The 17,942-nt window shown below is 40.3% G+C and overlaps 3 protein-coding genes across 3 annotated transcripts; all 3 read right to left on the bottom strand.

Moving 5' to 3' along the window:
• Positions 1-887: 887 nt before the first annotated feature.
• On the bottom strand, positions 888-4,128 carry GCK72_017104 (uncharacterized protein; the record flags this gene model as incomplete). Its single annotated transcript, XM_003093674.2, has 6 exons — positions 888-942; positions 989-1,074; positions 1,951-2,065; positions 2,117-2,231; positions 2,327-2,557; positions 3,729-4,128. The coding sequence occupies 6 exons, from the start codon at positions 4,126-4,128 to the stop codon at positions 888-890; spliced, it is 1,002 nt and encodes a 333-aa protein (XP_003093722.2).
• Positions 4,129-5,507: 1,379 nt separating this feature from the next.
• Positions 5,508-7,126, bottom strand: GCK72_017103 (uncharacterized protein; the record flags this gene model as incomplete). Its single annotated transcript, XM_003093666.2, has 6 exons — positions 5,508-5,741; positions 5,882-5,944; positions 5,989-6,081; positions 6,179-6,302; positions 6,722-6,799; positions 7,002-7,126. The coding sequence occupies 6 exons, from the start codon at positions 7,124-7,126 to the stop codon at positions 5,508-5,510; spliced, it is 717 nt and encodes a 238-aa protein (XP_003093714.2).
• Positions 7,127-9,969: 2,843 nt separating this feature from the next.
• GCK72_017102 (uncharacterized protein) lies at positions 9,970-14,671 on the bottom strand (the record flags this gene model as incomplete). The annotated part of the gene is made up of 8 exons (XM_053731889.1): positions 9,970-10,320; positions 10,374-10,499; positions 10,549-10,747; positions 12,305-12,618; positions 12,673-12,870; positions 12,922-13,023; positions 14,087-14,161; positions 14,597-14,671. 8 exons carry the CDS (start codon positions 14,669-14,671, stop codon positions 9,970-9,972), a joined length of 1,440 nt encoding a protein of 479 aa, XP_053580802.1.
• Positions 14,672-17,942: the final 3,271 nt, after the last annotated feature.

Here is a 17,942-nt window from a genome sequence, read left to right as displayed (position 1 = left end):
TTTAGGAAATTGAAAAATCTTTGGATTTTAAGTAAAATTTCAGTTTTTCAGACATTTTCTTTGAAGCTGCGTTTCTCCAAATCTCGCATTGAAACCAAAAAGTGGTCAACTACAAAAATATAGCCCTATTTTTGATCAACATTTTTGTAGTTGACATCTTTTTGATAGCTCTTCACGCTTTTGAGATATGCGCATTTAAAAATTGATACCTGCAACGGCGTGTGGAAGAGACGCAGAGAAGCGAGAGTGTCTGACTTCTCTGCGTCTCTTCATCCATCTCGGCATTCCAAGAGGTCGATCTTTAAAGGCGCATATCTCAAAAACGTGAAGAGCTATCAAAAAGTTGTTAACTTCAAAAATGTAGATCAAAAATAGGACTACATTTTTGTAGTTGTCAACTTTTTAAAATCGCTTCAAGATTTTGAGATACGGCCTACAAACTTTCAAGGGCGCGTATCTCAAAGGCGTGAATAGCTATCAAAAAGTTGTCAACTGTAAAAATGTAGGACTACTTTTGATCTACACAAATATATTAAATTTGAAAACATCGGGTTATACATCGTATATATGCAGAAGCCGTTCCCGGACGCTGTCCCGGAGACAAGACTTTTTCTCTTTTTTCTGTCAGAAATTCTGTTAGAAAACGTTTTTCATGAAAAATGTGATGATAACGAAACGGAATTGGGTAAGTGTTATCAGTGGAGATAGACACACACATGTCATTCATTTCATTGTAAATCAAAATTGAAAGAAGAAGAAAATAGGAAATAGAAGAAGAAGACAGAGGAGAAGAATTCAGAATCACGGGTAAAACAGAGAGACAATCATTTCAATCAACCTAAATTTCAGAAATTGGCAGTAATTGGGGCGTGAAAACAGGGCAAAGGTTATCCGGGCATACGGATGGTGATGGCGAAGCCTCCCTTGACGTTGAGAAGGCATCTGAAAGGTTGGAGGGTGCCGTTATAATAGATGGAGGGTGTCTTACTTGGTATTGGGTTTTATTCGAACCATGGTCTCCGATTTGAGAGCGTAGGTGAAACCGCTCTCCTCCACGACGGCGAACGTGTTTTCCTGGAAGCAACAAAATTTTTTAAATTTTCACAAAAATATAAATATAAAGTTTACAGCTTTATAACTTTTTTCTATGGAAGCCAAAAAGTTTGAAAATGAATTGAATTTGTAGATCAAATTTATTCTTTCATTTTTGCAGTTGACAACTTTTCGATAGCTATTCAGGCTTTTGAGATACGACGGCTTGAAGTTAGGCGACGGGGAGAGGAGACGCAGAGAAGCGAGAGTGTCTGACTGTCTGCGTCTCCCTCCCCCACTCTCTAGCCGTTGGAGGTACCTAACTTTGAGCCTTTATATCTCAAAAGCGTGAATAGCTATGAAAAAGTTGTCAACTACAAAAATGTAGTCCATTTTGTGATCTACATATCCATATAACTTTTTATAAACTGAGACAAAAAGTAACTTCAGGAAAGGCTATCATAGTTGCCTAATTTTTTTAACAGAAATATTCAGTATCTTTCTGAAATTGGGCTCATCACTTTATTTCTAAGTTCTGAACAGTTTTAATCCTAAACTGCGGGAAGAAGACGAGAGACGCAGAGAAGCGAGAGTGTCTGACTGTCTGCGCCCTCTCTCCCCCAGCCGAATGCTACCAAATTTTGAGCCATCATTACTTAAAAACGGTAATAGCTATCAAAAAGTTGTCAACTGCAAAAATAAAGTACTCTTTTTGATCTACAAGACAAATATAAATTTGAACCAACTGGATAATAAACAACTTTGTCACACATCTTCAAAGTTGGTCCACTTTTTCACTTTTTCAAGGGCGCTTCCGCGCACTCTTTGCAAAGTTTGAAGCTTCATATCTCCAAAACAAAAACATCTATTAAAAAGTTGTCAACTACTAAAATGTAGATCCAGTTTTCAAACTATTACCTGCAACCAAATCAACAGTTCCACAGCACCCGCTTCCAAGTCATAAGACCCCTCTCCCAACAGCATCACTTCTGTTTTGTATTCCGGGGCGCCGTAGATTTTCACAGGGCCGTTTCTACAAGAAAATTAAAATTTCAGATGAATTTTCAGCTTTTAGATGTTTTACTTGACTTCACTGATATGATCATAAATGAATTCTTTCCGATTGATTGGCACAGGCAAATCCGTCCATCTCGCCTCATAAGGAGCATTACAAGCGAATGTTCCCTTTCCCGGTTTACCTGAAAACTTGTACATTCTGAGATGGTTCTATGTAGCGCAAACGTGCCCCACGGTAATGTTCAGTAGAGCGTACTTGCTTCATTCAACAACTAACCTGTCTTAAACTCATTCGAATTGTAAAACTCTTTTATCAATGGCGGAAGATCTTTGACCACATCAGTCAAAAAGAACCATCTCTCGAAAAGAGTGACGTTTGAGGAGCCGACAAGAAATCGGACACAATCGAACTCGGTATTCTTTCGTTCACGTTCCACGACGAGTCCGATGGAATTGGCGAACCGTTGGGGAGAGTGCTCGACACGGGCGGGCAGCATGAACATCTCGCCTGGAATCATTTGGTATTATTGGTACTACACACCGTAGTATATTAGTTTGGTGCATTTCTTACAACTGCGCTCCACCGAAATGTCCTTGAAAATGTCTCTTTTTCTCTGAGTCTCTCAATTTCGCATAAAATTTTCTTCAATTTCGGTAGAGCGCGGTTGTAAGAAGGGTACCGTGCTAATTTTCATTTTCGTTTTTATGGTGAATGGAATTTCGTTTTTGTCCAATTTGCCATTTTGTAGCCTGGGCTACATGCAGTGTCTTATGGTATACTGTAGCCTAGACTACAAACTACAAACCTCTTTGTGAAGTGAGGGCTACGAAACATAAAAAGAATGAGAAATTTAAATCTAGATTTTGGTCAACTTCCATGAATGATAACTGGTCCAATATGTTAACTTTCAGATTTGAATTTATATAGCTTTTGTAGATCAAAAATATCGCTTTATTTTTGTAGTTAACAACATTTTGATAACTCTGCACGCTTTTGAGATACGCGCCTTTAAAGATATGTACCTTGCAGAAATCGAGGGAAGGGAGACGCAGAGAAGTCAGACGCTCTCGCTTCTCTGCACTCTCTCACTATCTCGCTCCTTGACGGTTTTAGTTATTTTCATGGTTACAGTACTCTAAACTTTGCGTTTTAACTAAAAAATAGCAAATTTAGGTGAGAGAGACGCAGAGAAACGAGAGCTTCTCGCTTCTCTGCGTCTCTTCCACGCGCCGTTTTAGGTACCAATCTTTAAAGGCGCATATCTCAAAAACATGCAGAGCTATTAAAAAGTTTTCAACTAGAAAAATGTAGATCATAATTCGAGCTACATTTTTGTAGTTGAATCATTTTTAGCACGTCTACAAGATTTTGAGATATAAGCTTTCAAAGATAGGGTACCCTTGTAAGCGACTAGCACGGTTTACGGAAAACGTTGTATCTCAAAAGCGTGAAGAGATATCAAAAAGTTGTCAACTAGAAAAATGTAGCCCTATTTTTGATCTCACAGCCAAATATAAATTTGATCTACTGGAACCATACGGCACCTCCTCAAAGTTGAAACATTTTTTCAAATTTTTATTTTCTGATTTTTATCATGATTCGAACACATTCCAACTATTTTTAAACTTTTCCAATCAAATTTTTGCAATTAGCATCTTCTGTATCTTATCAAACCAACCTTGCTTAATGACCAAATCTCGAACCTGTCCCTTCTCGATCACCTTCAACACCATATCTCCTTTTCGTTGAAAGAAGAACTCCTCTCCCTCCTCCAAATGGAAATCTTTTCTCTGATTCGGTCCGCCGACATAGAACACTTTCAGCTGATCCGAGAACATGCATTTATTGCAGACAGGCGGCACGAAGTCTCCCTGATTATCTTGAATCCATTGTGGAATCTCTACAGCGGTGACACCGGCCATTTTGTGATCTACGGTTTGATCTACCGATAGTGGTTTGGGGGCTTCTGGAGCTTCTGGAATCTTCTTCTGATGCTCCTCGGAGGAAACGAATGAAGTGGTTCGAACGAGTTGCTCCTGATGCGAAACGAATAGTTTAGTGGAGGTGAAACAGCTCATTCGTACAAAAGAAAAGTACGGAAGAAGGAGAAATGGAACTGAATGTGGAAAAGGGATGAATGGCAGAATGGAGGGAAAGTTTTGACCTCTATAATTATGCAGAAGAATGGAAATGTGAAGTAATGCGGAAAAAAAACAAACAATCTCTGGAAATGTTGGTTTGGAAGAACAAGTTTCACCCTTCTCGGAGTGTGAAAATGTAGCTTGAAAACTGCGTTTTTCATACTTTTCAGCTGAAAAATTGGTCATGTTTTACATTCTGTAACTCTGTTCCAAACAGTCCTAACTACAAAATTTTTCAATCGGTGTGTAGATCAAACCTGGAAGTCCATTTTTGCAGTTGACAACTTTCTCATAGCTATTCACGCTTTTGAGATATAACGCATCTTGTAACGCTTGCCAAATGGAGAGACGCAGAGAAACGAGAGCGTCTGACTGTCGGCGCCCTCTCCCTCTCCCTATATCCGGTTACCATCTTTAACGCCGCGTATCTCGAAGGGGTGAAGAGATATCAAAAAGCTGTCAACTGCAAAAATGAAGGTCTAAGTTTGATCTACAGAAAGAATGTAAATTCGAACCAGTAGCAAAAGTACTAGCCACGTGGCGACCTTGCAAAGTCGATAAATATTTTTCATAAATTCTTTGCAAACATTTTGAAATTTCTACCTTGAAAATTACAGCAAATCTCTTGTTTTTTATTTGAATTCAATGAAAATTAAGAGAGTGAGAGAGACGCAGAGAAGACAGACACCCTCGCTTCTCTGCGTCTCCTTCCCTCTGTTAGTATCTTTAAAGGCGCTTATCTCAGAAGCGTGAATAGCTATCTAAAAACTTTGAACTACGAAAATGTAGCTCTATTCTTCATCTACACAACAAATGTAAATTTGAAATGCTGTACCAAATCACAGCGCAGTTACAATCATACAACAGCCAAAATAAACTTCTCTCACCTTCAAACCAAACTTCTTATACAACTTGTCGTTACAAATACTATGGCGTTTATTATTGGCGAAGCAATTCATAATAACGAATGTGTAGATCACAAAAAGAAAAACCAAAAAAAAAAGGAAGGGAAAAGAAGAAGTGGATGGAGGGGTTGATTGAAACAAAGCGGTAAATGACCGATTAACGCGACGAAATGATAAACGTGCAGTGTCACATCTTCTTCTTTTTCTTCTTTTTCTTTTTCTGATATTTCTAATTCTCCTTTTTATTCTTTGGAATTCATTGATTAAAATATCAATCAAACAGAAAACTGGTACCCGTTTATTTCGAAAAAATCATTAAGTCGAGAGGAGAGAAACGAAACGAAAATGGTATAGTAGAGAAAATGATTGGAACCCTGAGATGTCTAGACCAAGACACAAAATACAGTACTGTTACATGACCGTCGGAATCGGTGACTTCAGATTCTTCTTCTTTTTCTCTGTCGGGTACACGAAGAACATGGAGAGCAGTGAGCCGTCCATGCAGAAGAATATCACGTTGGCAAGCAGCATATAAAAGTCGTCAATCCCAATACTGTACACTATCGCGTGCAACTCCATAACCCATGTGAAAACCACCGGCGCTAGGGGTACAAAGTCGATGCATTTCGATGTTACCGCTTTATACTGAAAACCAAAAGTATACTAAAAAAGAAAAAAAGAGATTTGGAGGTATGGGGAATTGAACCCCAGACTTCTCCCATGCGAAGGGAGCGCTCTACCCCTGAGCTATACCCCCGCCGGCCGAGGAGTAACCGACGACTTACTATGAGGTAGGGGCAGACGAGAGACCCAGCGATTTGAGCGCCAGAGGCGATGCGGCCAGTGAACTGAAAGAAGAGAGTGGGGAGAATGGAGAGACGCAGACACTTACTTCCTTCCCGTCCTCATCGTTTAGATTGTCTATATAGAGGAAGAGAAGTGACATTGCTGCTGCGATTCCAGTCATTAAACGGATTAGCTTTCGCTGGAACATAATAACAAAATTAATTTTTTAATTACTAATTAGTTTGGGTTCAATTAATTTTTTATTAAAAATCTGATCTTTTCGAAAAAAGACTTACTCGTTTAGTCCTGTAGAAAATCAGGGCAACTACGAAGAAGAGTTGCATTGATACTGCGTAAGTCTGCAGGAGAATCAGTTTTGTATCACGGAGAAATATAGAGTATCGGAGCCATAAGGAGGATCTGAATATGATAACTATTAGGAATTAAGTAATGCAAAAAATTAAAAAATGCCAAAAACCTCTTTTTTGGGGTATAGGGAATCGAACCCTGGTTGTTCGCGTAGAGACTGTGGACAAGAGGTGGCGGCCGGGGAAACATTCCTTTTATCACCACCTTGAGTCGCCGCGCCGCATCTTGCTCTCATAGCCTACCCGGTAAGAAGTCAGACCGCCACGCACGCAACCAAAGTTCGATTCCCTACTACCGCAAATCTTTTTTGTTTTCTTTTTGATACATTTTTCGAAGCAAAATACGTGAGGAATGGCAAAAAAAGATAATAATCTATGTAGAAGAAAGCCTTCTTCTGCGGAAAATCTAACATCGGATTTTTTCTTTTTTTTTTCTAATTTTTGGTTTACTGTATCTATAAAAACGCTTACCCAATAACTGCACAAATATATGGTATGGGGGTGTCACTGTCGCTGCTCTGGCGTCGAATCCATTTGTAGACTGCTTGTCTGGAAAAGAAACGTCAAAAACGTCAAAGGTGCGCCAGTTAAAAAGAAACTGTAGAGCTGCTTAAAGACCCTTAAAGCCTCTCTGATTCAAAATTTGAAAATGTGAAAAGAAATGTTTAAGGATCCTTAAAACCTTGGAATTCGAAATTTTCGAACTGTTCCGTATCAGGAATCGCTACGCAGCCAAATAAAAGAGTCTTACACAGGACTAGTGATAAGTGCCACTGCGTGAAGAGCGGTTGACGTCAAAAACAGAGACCAAACTAGATTAGAGGTGTACATGGCGAACAGCCGTGAGGCTGATATCGTACCCAAGTCGAGCTCCATTTTCTGGAAAAAGTAACAAGTAGAAAAGGGAAAAATCGATAAAATAATGAGAAAAGAAGCAAGAAGGAAATGGAGAGATGTACTAAGCCTTTTTGACGCCACCACTATCTTCGCGTCGCATCTGAATACCATAGCTTCTGCGCCGAATTGGCAGAAAACGAAGCGGACTGTTTGAAAAGAGGAAAAGTGGAAGGTGAACCGGACATTTTCTTTCGAGGAGGTGGGACCAGGAGGCTATAAATGGCTTGGTGACGTATAGGGGGGGATTACAATGTAAAAAGGACAATGGTGGGTTGAAGGTTAATAAAGATTCGAGAATTCGATAAGGGAATTCGGAATTTGAATTTAACGACATGATCGTTGAGAACGCATGACTTCCTTTCTTCATTGGTTATAAACTATGCCATAACTATGCCAAAATATTTGAAATTTGTATTGATTTTGTAAATCAAACCTAGATCTCCATTTTTGTAGTTGACAATTTTTTGATAGCTGTTCACGCTTTTGAGATATAACAGTTTAAAGAATGCAAAAAAAAAACAGTAAATTTTGAGAACGCGGCCTGGCACCAGTGCTTCAAAATTATATTAGTTGTGTAGATCAAATCTAGATCTTTATTTTTGTAGTTGACAATTTTTTGATAGCTATTCACCCTATTGAGATACGCGCCTTCAAAGATTGGTATGTGCCGCCGCGGGAGTGAGAGACGCAGAGAAGCTAGAGTGTCTCGTTTCTCTGCGTCTCGCGGCCTCTCTCTCTCTCTCTTGCCTACCAATCTTTAAAGGCGCATATCTCAATAGGGTGAAGAGCTAGCAAAAAGTTGACAACTGAAAAAATGAAGATCTAGATTTGATCTACAAAACTATTATAATTTTGAAGCACTGGTGCTACGTGATGCGCCGTACCGCGTTCTCGAAATGTACTGTTTTTTTTGTTTTGCAATCTTTGAAGGCTCATAGATCAATAGGGTGAAGAGCTAGCAAAAAGTTGTCAACTACAAAAATTCAGATCTAGGTCTGATCAATATAAAAATCATAAATTCATAGAATGTGACCAATTTCTGATTGAGTTACAAATCGTCAAAAATAGCCAATTTTTTACTTTTTTTCCCGAATTTTTTGTGTGCAATGGAGCGTTTTTTTAAAATCATTTTTTGTGAAAATCAGATACCTGCGTGCCAATCTCATTTGCATAAACAATCTGTTTTCTCCTTCCAAGTGAATCCAGTTTTCGTGTGGTGTGACCAGAGATCTTGGGTCTCATAGTAGGGGATTTGTTTGTGTTAGAGACATGATCATTGAAACTTTCAAGTCTACTGGGGCGCGTTTTCACAAAGTTACACCAAAAGTTCAGTGGAGCGCACTTGCACCGTTCACCCAAACTCTCTTCAAAACCGTCGAATTTCGAAAATTCAAAAGCTTCTCCAAGGAAATCAAGTATTTCTAGAAATTTTAAACAATTTTCATCATCAAAAGCTTTCTTAAGCATCGTATATGTACCTTCATCCCACGTCTTCCAGTTTTCCGTCTATAGCTTCTTCCTCTTCTTTTCCTTCTGCCAATGTGTAAATGTTCAGATGTCTTACATGCCATATCAGATACAGATCGGTATCTTTTAATGTGTGTTCTGAACTGAGGGGTACCGTTTCAAGGTCATCAAGGAAATCTGTTGGATGGCTCCTAATGAAAACGAGATGACGGCGTCCGTTTCGAAAACGATGTGTGTGTTTTCACTTTTTATAAATAAGAAGCGAAAATGGAAGGGGGCGAACGATTCGATAAGAATCTTGTGTTGGCTACGGTCTTCTTTTTCTGAGACTTCTGAAGACGTCGTCGCCTCCTCCATTTTTACAAAAATTGAGTGATCATTAAATGGCGGCAGTGTTTATTTCAATGAATGAGTCATTTTACAGATTTGAAAGAAAAAAAAAAGAAAATCGGAGAGAATCCATCCGGTAGGAGAAAAGGGATCAGTGGAACAGGAGACGACGCATGTTCTCAACGGAGCGGACTTGCTGAAATGAGAAATGATTGAATATTGTTTAAGGGAAGGGATGTCCGGTGTCAGAAGCTCCTAGGCATACCTAGGCGAACCGTGTACAACACTTTATCGGCCTATAATCCAAGGGTACATCGAAAAAGAGTACATCGTGATCATAAGGTACATTGCATCGAAGGGTAGGGTACATCGAGAAACTCCGTCTGTTAAGCTTTTCTCAAAAAAGGAAGAAAACTATAAGACTTTCAAAATTGTATGAAAATTCTGACTCGATTAACCCCATGGATGTACCCCATGGCCATAGCTCCTCGATGTACCCTAAGAGTTACAGTACCATTTTTCGATGTACCCTTGGCTTATAGGCCCACTTTATCATGACTGTAAGTTTACCGAGCAGCTTCGCACCGTTCAAAATCACCGACACGTGACGCTTTATTAAATTATGACAAAAGTCTTGATATTGCCTAAACCTCACGCACTGATTAATAGTAAAGCCTACTGATAGGCGACACGTGACCGTGAGCCTCCAAAAACGCGACGTGCTACCTCTGGGGGGCGGTGTAGAGCACCTTATTGGCCGCTACGCACTGTTCAAAATTATCGGACCACCACGTGTCTAAGCCACCCGTTATGGGACACTTAGTATCTGAGCTTGTACATACAAAACGCGCACCGTAGATCACCGTCACACGCAGTCTAGAAAATCATCTACCTGTTATCACATATAGACCGGATCCTTCCGACACGAAACGCGGGGTCAGGAGCTCCCAGACACCCCATTCACTGTTCAGAGCTTTCAGACTACCTGTGCCCGGACTAACAGATACGCGTCGCATTCAAATGTTTTAAGATCGCCGACACGCGACGCACAGTCTAAAAGATACACTCCCCATCCCACTCACATTCTTGAACAAATTATCATCCCACTTGGGGAAGAACTTCTTGAAAGTCGGTGGCTCCTGACCTTGATAGATCGTGTCGATGGACGTCTTCTTATGACGTGGCATCTTATCCTTCTCCAGGTAAGCCTTCGCAGTATTCAACGCCTCCTTCTTCTCATTCGGGTTCGCATTGGCTCCAACCCAGACGTAGATCGAGTTACGCGCATCGAGAATCATCACATCGTCTCCGTCGAGGTCTTCTTGAGTGAAGTTGGCGATTTCCTCAACGTGAAGGAGTCCGCTTTCGTCGGAGACCTACAAAAATTGGAGGTGGCCGAGGTGAGTTTTCTAGGCCATTGTCACAAAACCTGGAAGAGAAGCGGCTCGAAAGTGTTCTTCTTCTTCTCATCAACCCAATCACGGAACCATTGCGTGAACTGAGTATTCTCAGCTGTATCCAAGACACGGGTGACTTGAGTCCAACGGGGAAGATGCTGAAAGTTTTCAAAAATCAAAATTCCAGAGTCCCACTAGTTTTCTTACATGCTGCTTAAGGTAGTTCTGTCCCCAGATGAGAGCCTTTGAACGTTCCTCAAGGGTACACTCCTTTCCGATCCAAACGAAAATTCCACCATTGATGGCGTCGAGAATGAAGGCGTCCTTCGAGTCCAGCTGCTCCTTTCTCAAGTTTTCACCCTGAGCAACCATGGAGACTTTGGCGGCGCCAGTGACGTCGGAGACCCTGGAAAACAAGGAAAATGCGGTTTCTTAGGAAAAACACTGTAATGAGATAACTACAAGCAAATCGGGGCTATCATTTCTGTAAAGGCTTGCATTCAAGCAAATCATCGCGAGCAGGCCGACCAATTTATGAAATTTTTGTATATTCTATTTATTTAGTAGTTCTGCGAATATTTGAAATTTTTCGCTAATAAATTTTCGAGAAATCTTATACTCATTGTCAGTACAACTCTATTCTCACCACTTATGATACACATATCGAATCTCTGACACAACTCGTCATAACCTGCGAACAGCCTCATCAACTTATGAAATGTATTGCATATTATAGTTCGTAATGTCTGATTTAGTGTCTCCACCAATTTTCAAAACATAAAACTATCAGATTCATGAAAAATCTCATTGTCTGTGCTGCCCATATGCTTTCCATTAGCGTAAAAAGAACCTACAACCTTTCAAACTTAAATTTACTCTGTTTTTTCAAAAAAAAGAGTATAAAGTTTTGAAAAAGGATTAGAACGTAGAACAGATTAGTTTAGACAAGTGTATTCAAAAAACTGGTATTTTGAATCAGTTTAGATTTGCTTGCTTTTCATCACAAACATCTAATCGACTGTGTCCCCGACATTGTTTCCTATATCTGACAAACAGCGTTAATAATCTATTTAAAAAATACATGGTCTTGTACAACATGCCTCATATGAGCTGAAAAGTATACCAAAATGTAGATCTTGGCGAGTTCTATGTCTGTCACCTGCCACGGACTGGGCTAGAATGACTTTTTTGGCCAATTTTGCGTTTTCGGCACTTTTTCCCGGCTCGCGGCATATTAACGATGAACCATTCGGTCGTTGTAAGTCAGGAACATAGAACTCGCCGAGATCTACATTCTGGTATATTTTTTAGCTTATAATATTGCGTTTTAAAGGAGGACTGAAGTCATATTTTTTTATTTCAGATTCCGATACTTCAGAAAATTCTGAACAACTTTCATCATTGGAGCATGTGCTGAAAATCGCTCTAAATGCCCTAAATTCACGTTTTCCCGGCTCAAAAGGAGCCTAGATGGAAGAGTTTTCCCACGCGAATTTTCGCCCCCGTGTAGTCCTCTCGGACAAAATTATTTCTTTTTATTTCTCGATTTTTCGTTTTCTTGCTTTTTTCAACAAATTATCGTGTTTTTTCTTCTTTTTTACGATATAAGTTGACAAGAACACGAAATTTTGTTGAAAAAAGCAAGAAAACGAAACATCGAGAAATAAAAATAAATAATTTTGTCCGAGAGGACTACACGGGGGCAAAAATTCGCATGGGAAAACTCTTCCACCTAGGCTCCTTTTGAGCCGGGAAAACGTAAATTTAGGGTTTTTAGAGCGATTTTTAGCATATGCTCCAATGATGAAAGTTGTTCAGAATTTTCTGAAGTATCAGAATCTGAAATAAAAAAATATGACTTCAGTCCTCCTTTAAGCAAGTTACGCCCGGTTTGCATGTATGGGTTTTTATGAAAAACTTCAATTTCAGTGGTTGCCGCAACTTCTATATCGTTGACACCTACTTCCAGAGGGTGATCTGTTCGGTCAAGCGCTTCCAATAGTTATCATCATCATCTGCACCCTTCGACACCTTCTTCACCGCATTAACCCCTCCAAAATAACTCCAAAACGTCGGATCATTATCCCACTCAACATCATCCAAAATGTGCACTTTCGACGCGCCCATTCTCTCCACATCAGCGATATTCTTGGCACGAGCCATTCCCTTAATTCTCTCCAGTCTTCCACTCTCAGGTGGCATCCAGATGTAGATATCCTTTCCGAGATCCAAAATGAAGACGTCGCCCAAGTTGAGGGAGGCCACCTCGCACTCGACCTACAATTTGTGGTGCTCTTTGTGCTGCTCTGTCTTGTGCTCTATCCCTCTCACCTCAGTACATCTCACATTACGCTTTCCCTTACAATGGAACAAATGCGGTTTCCAGTTTTTGAACTGATCCTCCACATGATTGTAGCCAGACTCGTAGCCACCGGCGACGTAGCGGATACCATCGGTGAAGTAGGAGAGGAACAAGGGCGACTCGTAATTTTGGACCTCACGGTGTTGAGTCGGGATTCCGCCGAGGGACTGAAAATTGATAGATGGTGGTTGGATAGGTACAAGGGAGCGGACACTTACATCATCAATCTCCACAGTCTTGATAGCAGCCACACCGATTTCGTCAGTCGAGGCGTTTTTTCCGAGCCAGAAGTGGACATCCCAGCATCCTTCGTACTTTTGCTGGAAATACGGTTTTTGGCGTTTTTTTTCTGTGGGATGCGACGCGGTTGCGTCGCGTGTCTTAGGATCCGAGACGTGCCATGCCGGTCAGATCTATGCCTTTGCGCGCTTCTGGATTCTAGAGCGTCGGCCAATCGGAGGCGTCGCGTGCTTATGGATTCTGGATCATCGATGACATCAGTCGACAGTCAATTCTGTACTTTTTGGGCTCAAGCTTGTCAGAGGCGTCGCGATTAAAGTTTTGACCGATCGGTGTGTGGCGGTCATATAGTCAAGTTTGGTTTTGGTGGGATGCGGTGCGATTACGTCGCGTGTCTCTGGATTATTGGAGTTTATGGGATTTCAGAACATCGTACGAGTAATAGAAACGGGCCAATACCGTCAGATGTTCCGACGCGTCGCGTGTCAACTAAGTCTATGCCGATGGAAGCGTTGCGTGCAGGGTGCAGCGGAATTCCGCCTTCCGTCTTCCGCCTTTTGCCATTTCAAAAACCGTATTCCGCTCAACTCCGGTCGCGTGCTTATAGGTTTTGAACCATCGATGACACCGCTGGTTTGTCAAATCAGTATCGTCACCGATTTCAGTGTCCACACATGTTAGAGGTGTCGTGGGCCCGTCCGGTGAGCTACGTTCTGGGTAATTCTAGTCCGTTAGAGCCATTCAAACGTGTCTACGGATTCTAGACCGCCTTTTGTGCCTCGTTCCTGTGAACAGCGTAAGTCAAGCCGTATCGCATCACGTCGGAGTTTGACCATATCATCTTTATCAGCAGTTGTCATACTTAGACACGGATTTACTGGGTGGACATCCGGACAAACCGGTTTGAGGTTTCAAATTTAAGACAGAGACATCTTTCAAACCTAAGCCTAAGTGTCCCATATCAAATCTTCTAAGCCTAAGCCTACAGTACCTATCTGGATGGATTTTGTGCAATCCGTGACAACTTTAACTCTTGGAGCATCGTTAAGCTCCGATATGATGTCCGGCTCGAGTTTATTCCTAGCGGTGTCCAATTTACCTCCCATCCTCCCACCCCTTGCAAAACCCAGTTCCCTCTCTTACATTCAACGCAATGTAGGCGTCACCGATGAAGAAGATTCCGTGCTCCCGCTCCGGAACCGGCTCCAATTCGAATTTCTGCAAAAATATATGGGATGTTGAAATATGATTGAGTGCACGTCAGTTGGCACAAACAAGTGGGAGATGACACATTTCAAAGTTCAAATATTCAACGTAATGGTAAATTTTTTCAGATATAGCGAGAGACCTTCATAGAAGTAAATGACTCTCGTGTAGCTCACTCAAAGTTCGGCCCGGGGACGAGGAGTGGGTCTCGTTGCGAATACCGTAGTATTAAAACTTCTTTATGGGTAAAGTACGGTAGAGATCCGCGGTAAATCGAAATATCGCTACGAGACCCACTCCTCATCCACTGGCCGAACTTTGAACGAGTGGTCAGCCACCGGCGAATGGTTAATAAGTGAAAACTCTTTAAGTATCTAAAGCTAGTATGCAACAGCGCTCTACCGAAATGCTGTAAGGCGCGTTTTCTACATTTTCAATACGACTTACATTAATCCGCCACACCAGAAGCCCGTTCTTCTTTCCAATTTCGGCCAACGCCGGATCAATCGTTCCCGGTTTCATTTCTCCGCCTTGTTGACCACCAGAATCAACAAGCAATGAAATGAGTCTTCTCTTCTCCACCCCGGAGTAAACGACATCCCCTCCTCATCAGAAAAGTGTAAAAAACGTGTGTCTCTCACTGGATCCAGTACTCTCTCGCCAATTACTTTGAGCATTTTACAATGTGAATCTAAGGGAAAAGAGGGAAGATAGAAATAGATGGGAGAGTGGCAATTAACTTTTTTGTTTGTTGCAATTTGGATTGTTGATCTATCAGTAAATAGGACCATTAAAAGCAGAACAGAGAGAGAGAGAGAAAGAAGACGCAGAGAAACGAGAGTGTCTGATTTCTCTGCGTTTCTCACTTCCCTCTGTCTTGTAGGCGAGAAGATTAAAGGAAGCATATCTCAAAAGCGCAAGTAGCAACAAAAAAGTTGTCAACTAGAAAAATGTGCATCAAAACCAGGGCTACATTTTTATAATTGACAACTTTTAGATAGCTATGCAGCATTTTAAGGTATGCGCCTTCAAACTTAGCAAAGAGTGAGCGCGTTGGGGAGAGTGGCGTCAATTCAATCGTTCTTAACTCTCCAGGGAAGATTTCTATAATAAAGTTGTCAATTGCAAAAATAAAGGTCTAAATTTGATGTACACAAAAACTATTAAATGCAATTTACAGAGACACCAAGGAATGTAGTGACAGACCTCAAAAGTTGGCCAATTTTTGAACAATTTAGGTACCCGAGAACATGTATTTTCAACTCAAAATTTTCAGAAAAACAGCATTCTAGTTTTAAAATTGCAATTATTTGTTATTTCTTTCAAAAAATTACATTGAAAGCGCAAGTTTTGCATAAATTTCACCATTTTCAGATCACAACAGGTCATTTTCCCCGCTCGATTATCTTTTTTTTTTGTAATTTTCTGTTTTTTTAAAGTAAATTTATAAAGTGATATTTGGAAATTTATAAATTTTAAAAATAACCCGCCCATCCAGTTTTGTTTTACAAGGTTCACAAGCCAAAACTAACGTTTTTCATCTACAAAAATTGATAAACTTTGATACCTTGTTCCTGTCTTATAAATCAATTCAAATAGTTGAAATATACATTAGTTGTGTAGATCAAGCCTAGCTCTACATTTTTCTAGTTGACAGTTTTTAATTAGCTATTCACGCTTTTGAGATACGAAGGTTTGAAGTTAGGGGAAGGGGAGTGTTGTGTCCTTGGGATCCGGCATACTGTAGCCGGGTTGTAGTCCAAAGAACAATGGGATGAATAGATAGAGGATTTATTCAAGGGAGATAAACTATAACAGAATAGAAGTCACTGATAAGTTGGGGAAGAAGGAAGAACTAGAATGAGGTATGTCAGTCCCTTATATAGGGAACTCTGACCAAACTACAAACAATGTGAAAGAGAGACGCGCATACAGACCAACGTGCGCGCTCTTACTTGGGATAGATCAAACCTAAATACTTATGCATGCGAGCCTAGAATGTAACAGGGAGACGCAGAGAAAGCAGACACGCTCGCTTCTTTGCGCCCTCTTCTCCTCTCACCGTCCCCTTTATCTATGTTTAAAGGCGCGTATCTCGAAAGCGTGATTAGCTATCAAAAAGTTTTCAACTACAAAAATTAAGTTCTAGATTTGATCTACACAACCATATAAAAATCGAAACGTTGGGAAGCCTGGAAAAGTCATGTCAGCTTCTCAAAAGTCACCATTATTTCAGACGCTTCAATACATCTCAACTTGTGGTGGTTTGAATCAACCTGTTAAACTATTTTTCCTCATGAATATGTATGCTCTGTGTTCATCATGGGAAACCTTTTCTGTTCCAACATCAAAGTTCATTCTTTGAAAACCGGTTTCCAGGTGTTTGTTGTCAAAAGCACCAAAGAATCCCTATTGTACTATTATTTGTTGTTTATTTGTACACTTTTCCAAGAATGGATTCTCTTGAAAGCTGATTGATGTCTAAAAATATGTATTTAGAGATTAGAAGATGAACATTTTCCAACTAGAAATACCATGAAGTAGAAAATGAGCAACTTTGAGTAATTCACACGAGCTCAACAGGCTTGTAGATCAAGTCATTTGTAGTTGGCAACTTTTTTGTACGGTCGGTTTTCGACGAAAAATTGGCGCCCGCCACGGGCCAAGCCCGGCCAGGATTCAAAAATGGGTACTCATTGTTTAAACACAATTCTCTGAAAATTTTCGAAAATTTAGAGTAAAAGTGCTTAAATTATCATACATATTCACCTTTTGATAGAATATTAAATGTTTAGTCCAAAACTATACTTTAAAAAAATTTTCAAAAAATTTCCAAAAAAAGTTCAAAAATTCAAAATGTTTCCGGCCCGGCCCGTGTCAAGTCTGCCTTTTTGGACTGTTCTGAAGACTTGGTGAAGTTTTTGGGAACACTTCTCTTGTTAATTTTCATCTGAAAATTGCCTGTACTGTACTTTACCCCCCACATGTCTATTCTCCGAAAACTCACGTGGGGGGAAATCAGAAACCACAGAGATCAACTAATGATCAAATGATCAGTTGACAGTCTTTCGATGAACTTTTCGTCTTGTTTTGTTTTTTTCTCCGTATCAAAAAACGCCTTATTATTTTCACTATTGAGTCAGCACTTCCCCTTTTTCTGTCCAAATATATGCTCTTTTAATCGTTTTTATGTTTATCGTCAATGTTCCATTTTGTGTTTGAAACAAAACGGAAAACTTGTTCGCTGACATATAAATTGGGTAGTTTTCCAGCAGGGGTGTGCGGAACGGAATTCGGAATTCCGAAAAATTCCGAAAATCGGCTCATTTTCGGAACGGAATTCCGATCGGAATATTCCGAAAAAAAAATTCGGAACGAAATTCCGATCGGAATATTCCGAAATAAAAATTTCGGAATGAAATTCCGATCGGAATATTCCGATAAAAAATTTTCGGAATGGAATTCCGATCGGAACGTTCCGAAAAAAATTCGGAATGGAAGAGAAAGTACTGTATTAAAGGCGCATGCGCACTTTTCATGACGGGTCTCGAACAGATTTTTTTCCGCAGTTTTCAGGCGGTTTTTTTTTTAAATTTTCATCTTTTCGCAGTGCTTTTTTAAAACAAAAAAACGGTTTTCAGCATTCGATATGGGTAAATGGGACAGTCTGTTGAAAAAAAAAGAGATCGGCTAATTGGAAGAAACTCGAGAAATAATAAGAAACAATTAAAATTCCGAAAGTCCGAAAATCGGAATATTCCGACATTCCGAAAGTCCGAAAATCCGAAATTCG

The sequence above is a fragment of the Caenorhabditis remanei genome, chromosome V, assembly GCF_010183535.1.
Source record: "Caenorhabditis remanei strain PX506 chromosome V, whole genome shotgun sequence".
Taxonomy (NCBI): domain Eukaryota; kingdom Metazoa; phylum Nematoda; class Chromadorea; order Rhabditida; family Rhabditidae; genus Caenorhabditis; species Caenorhabditis remanei.
This window is presented reverse-complemented; position numbering and strand designations above follow the sequence as displayed.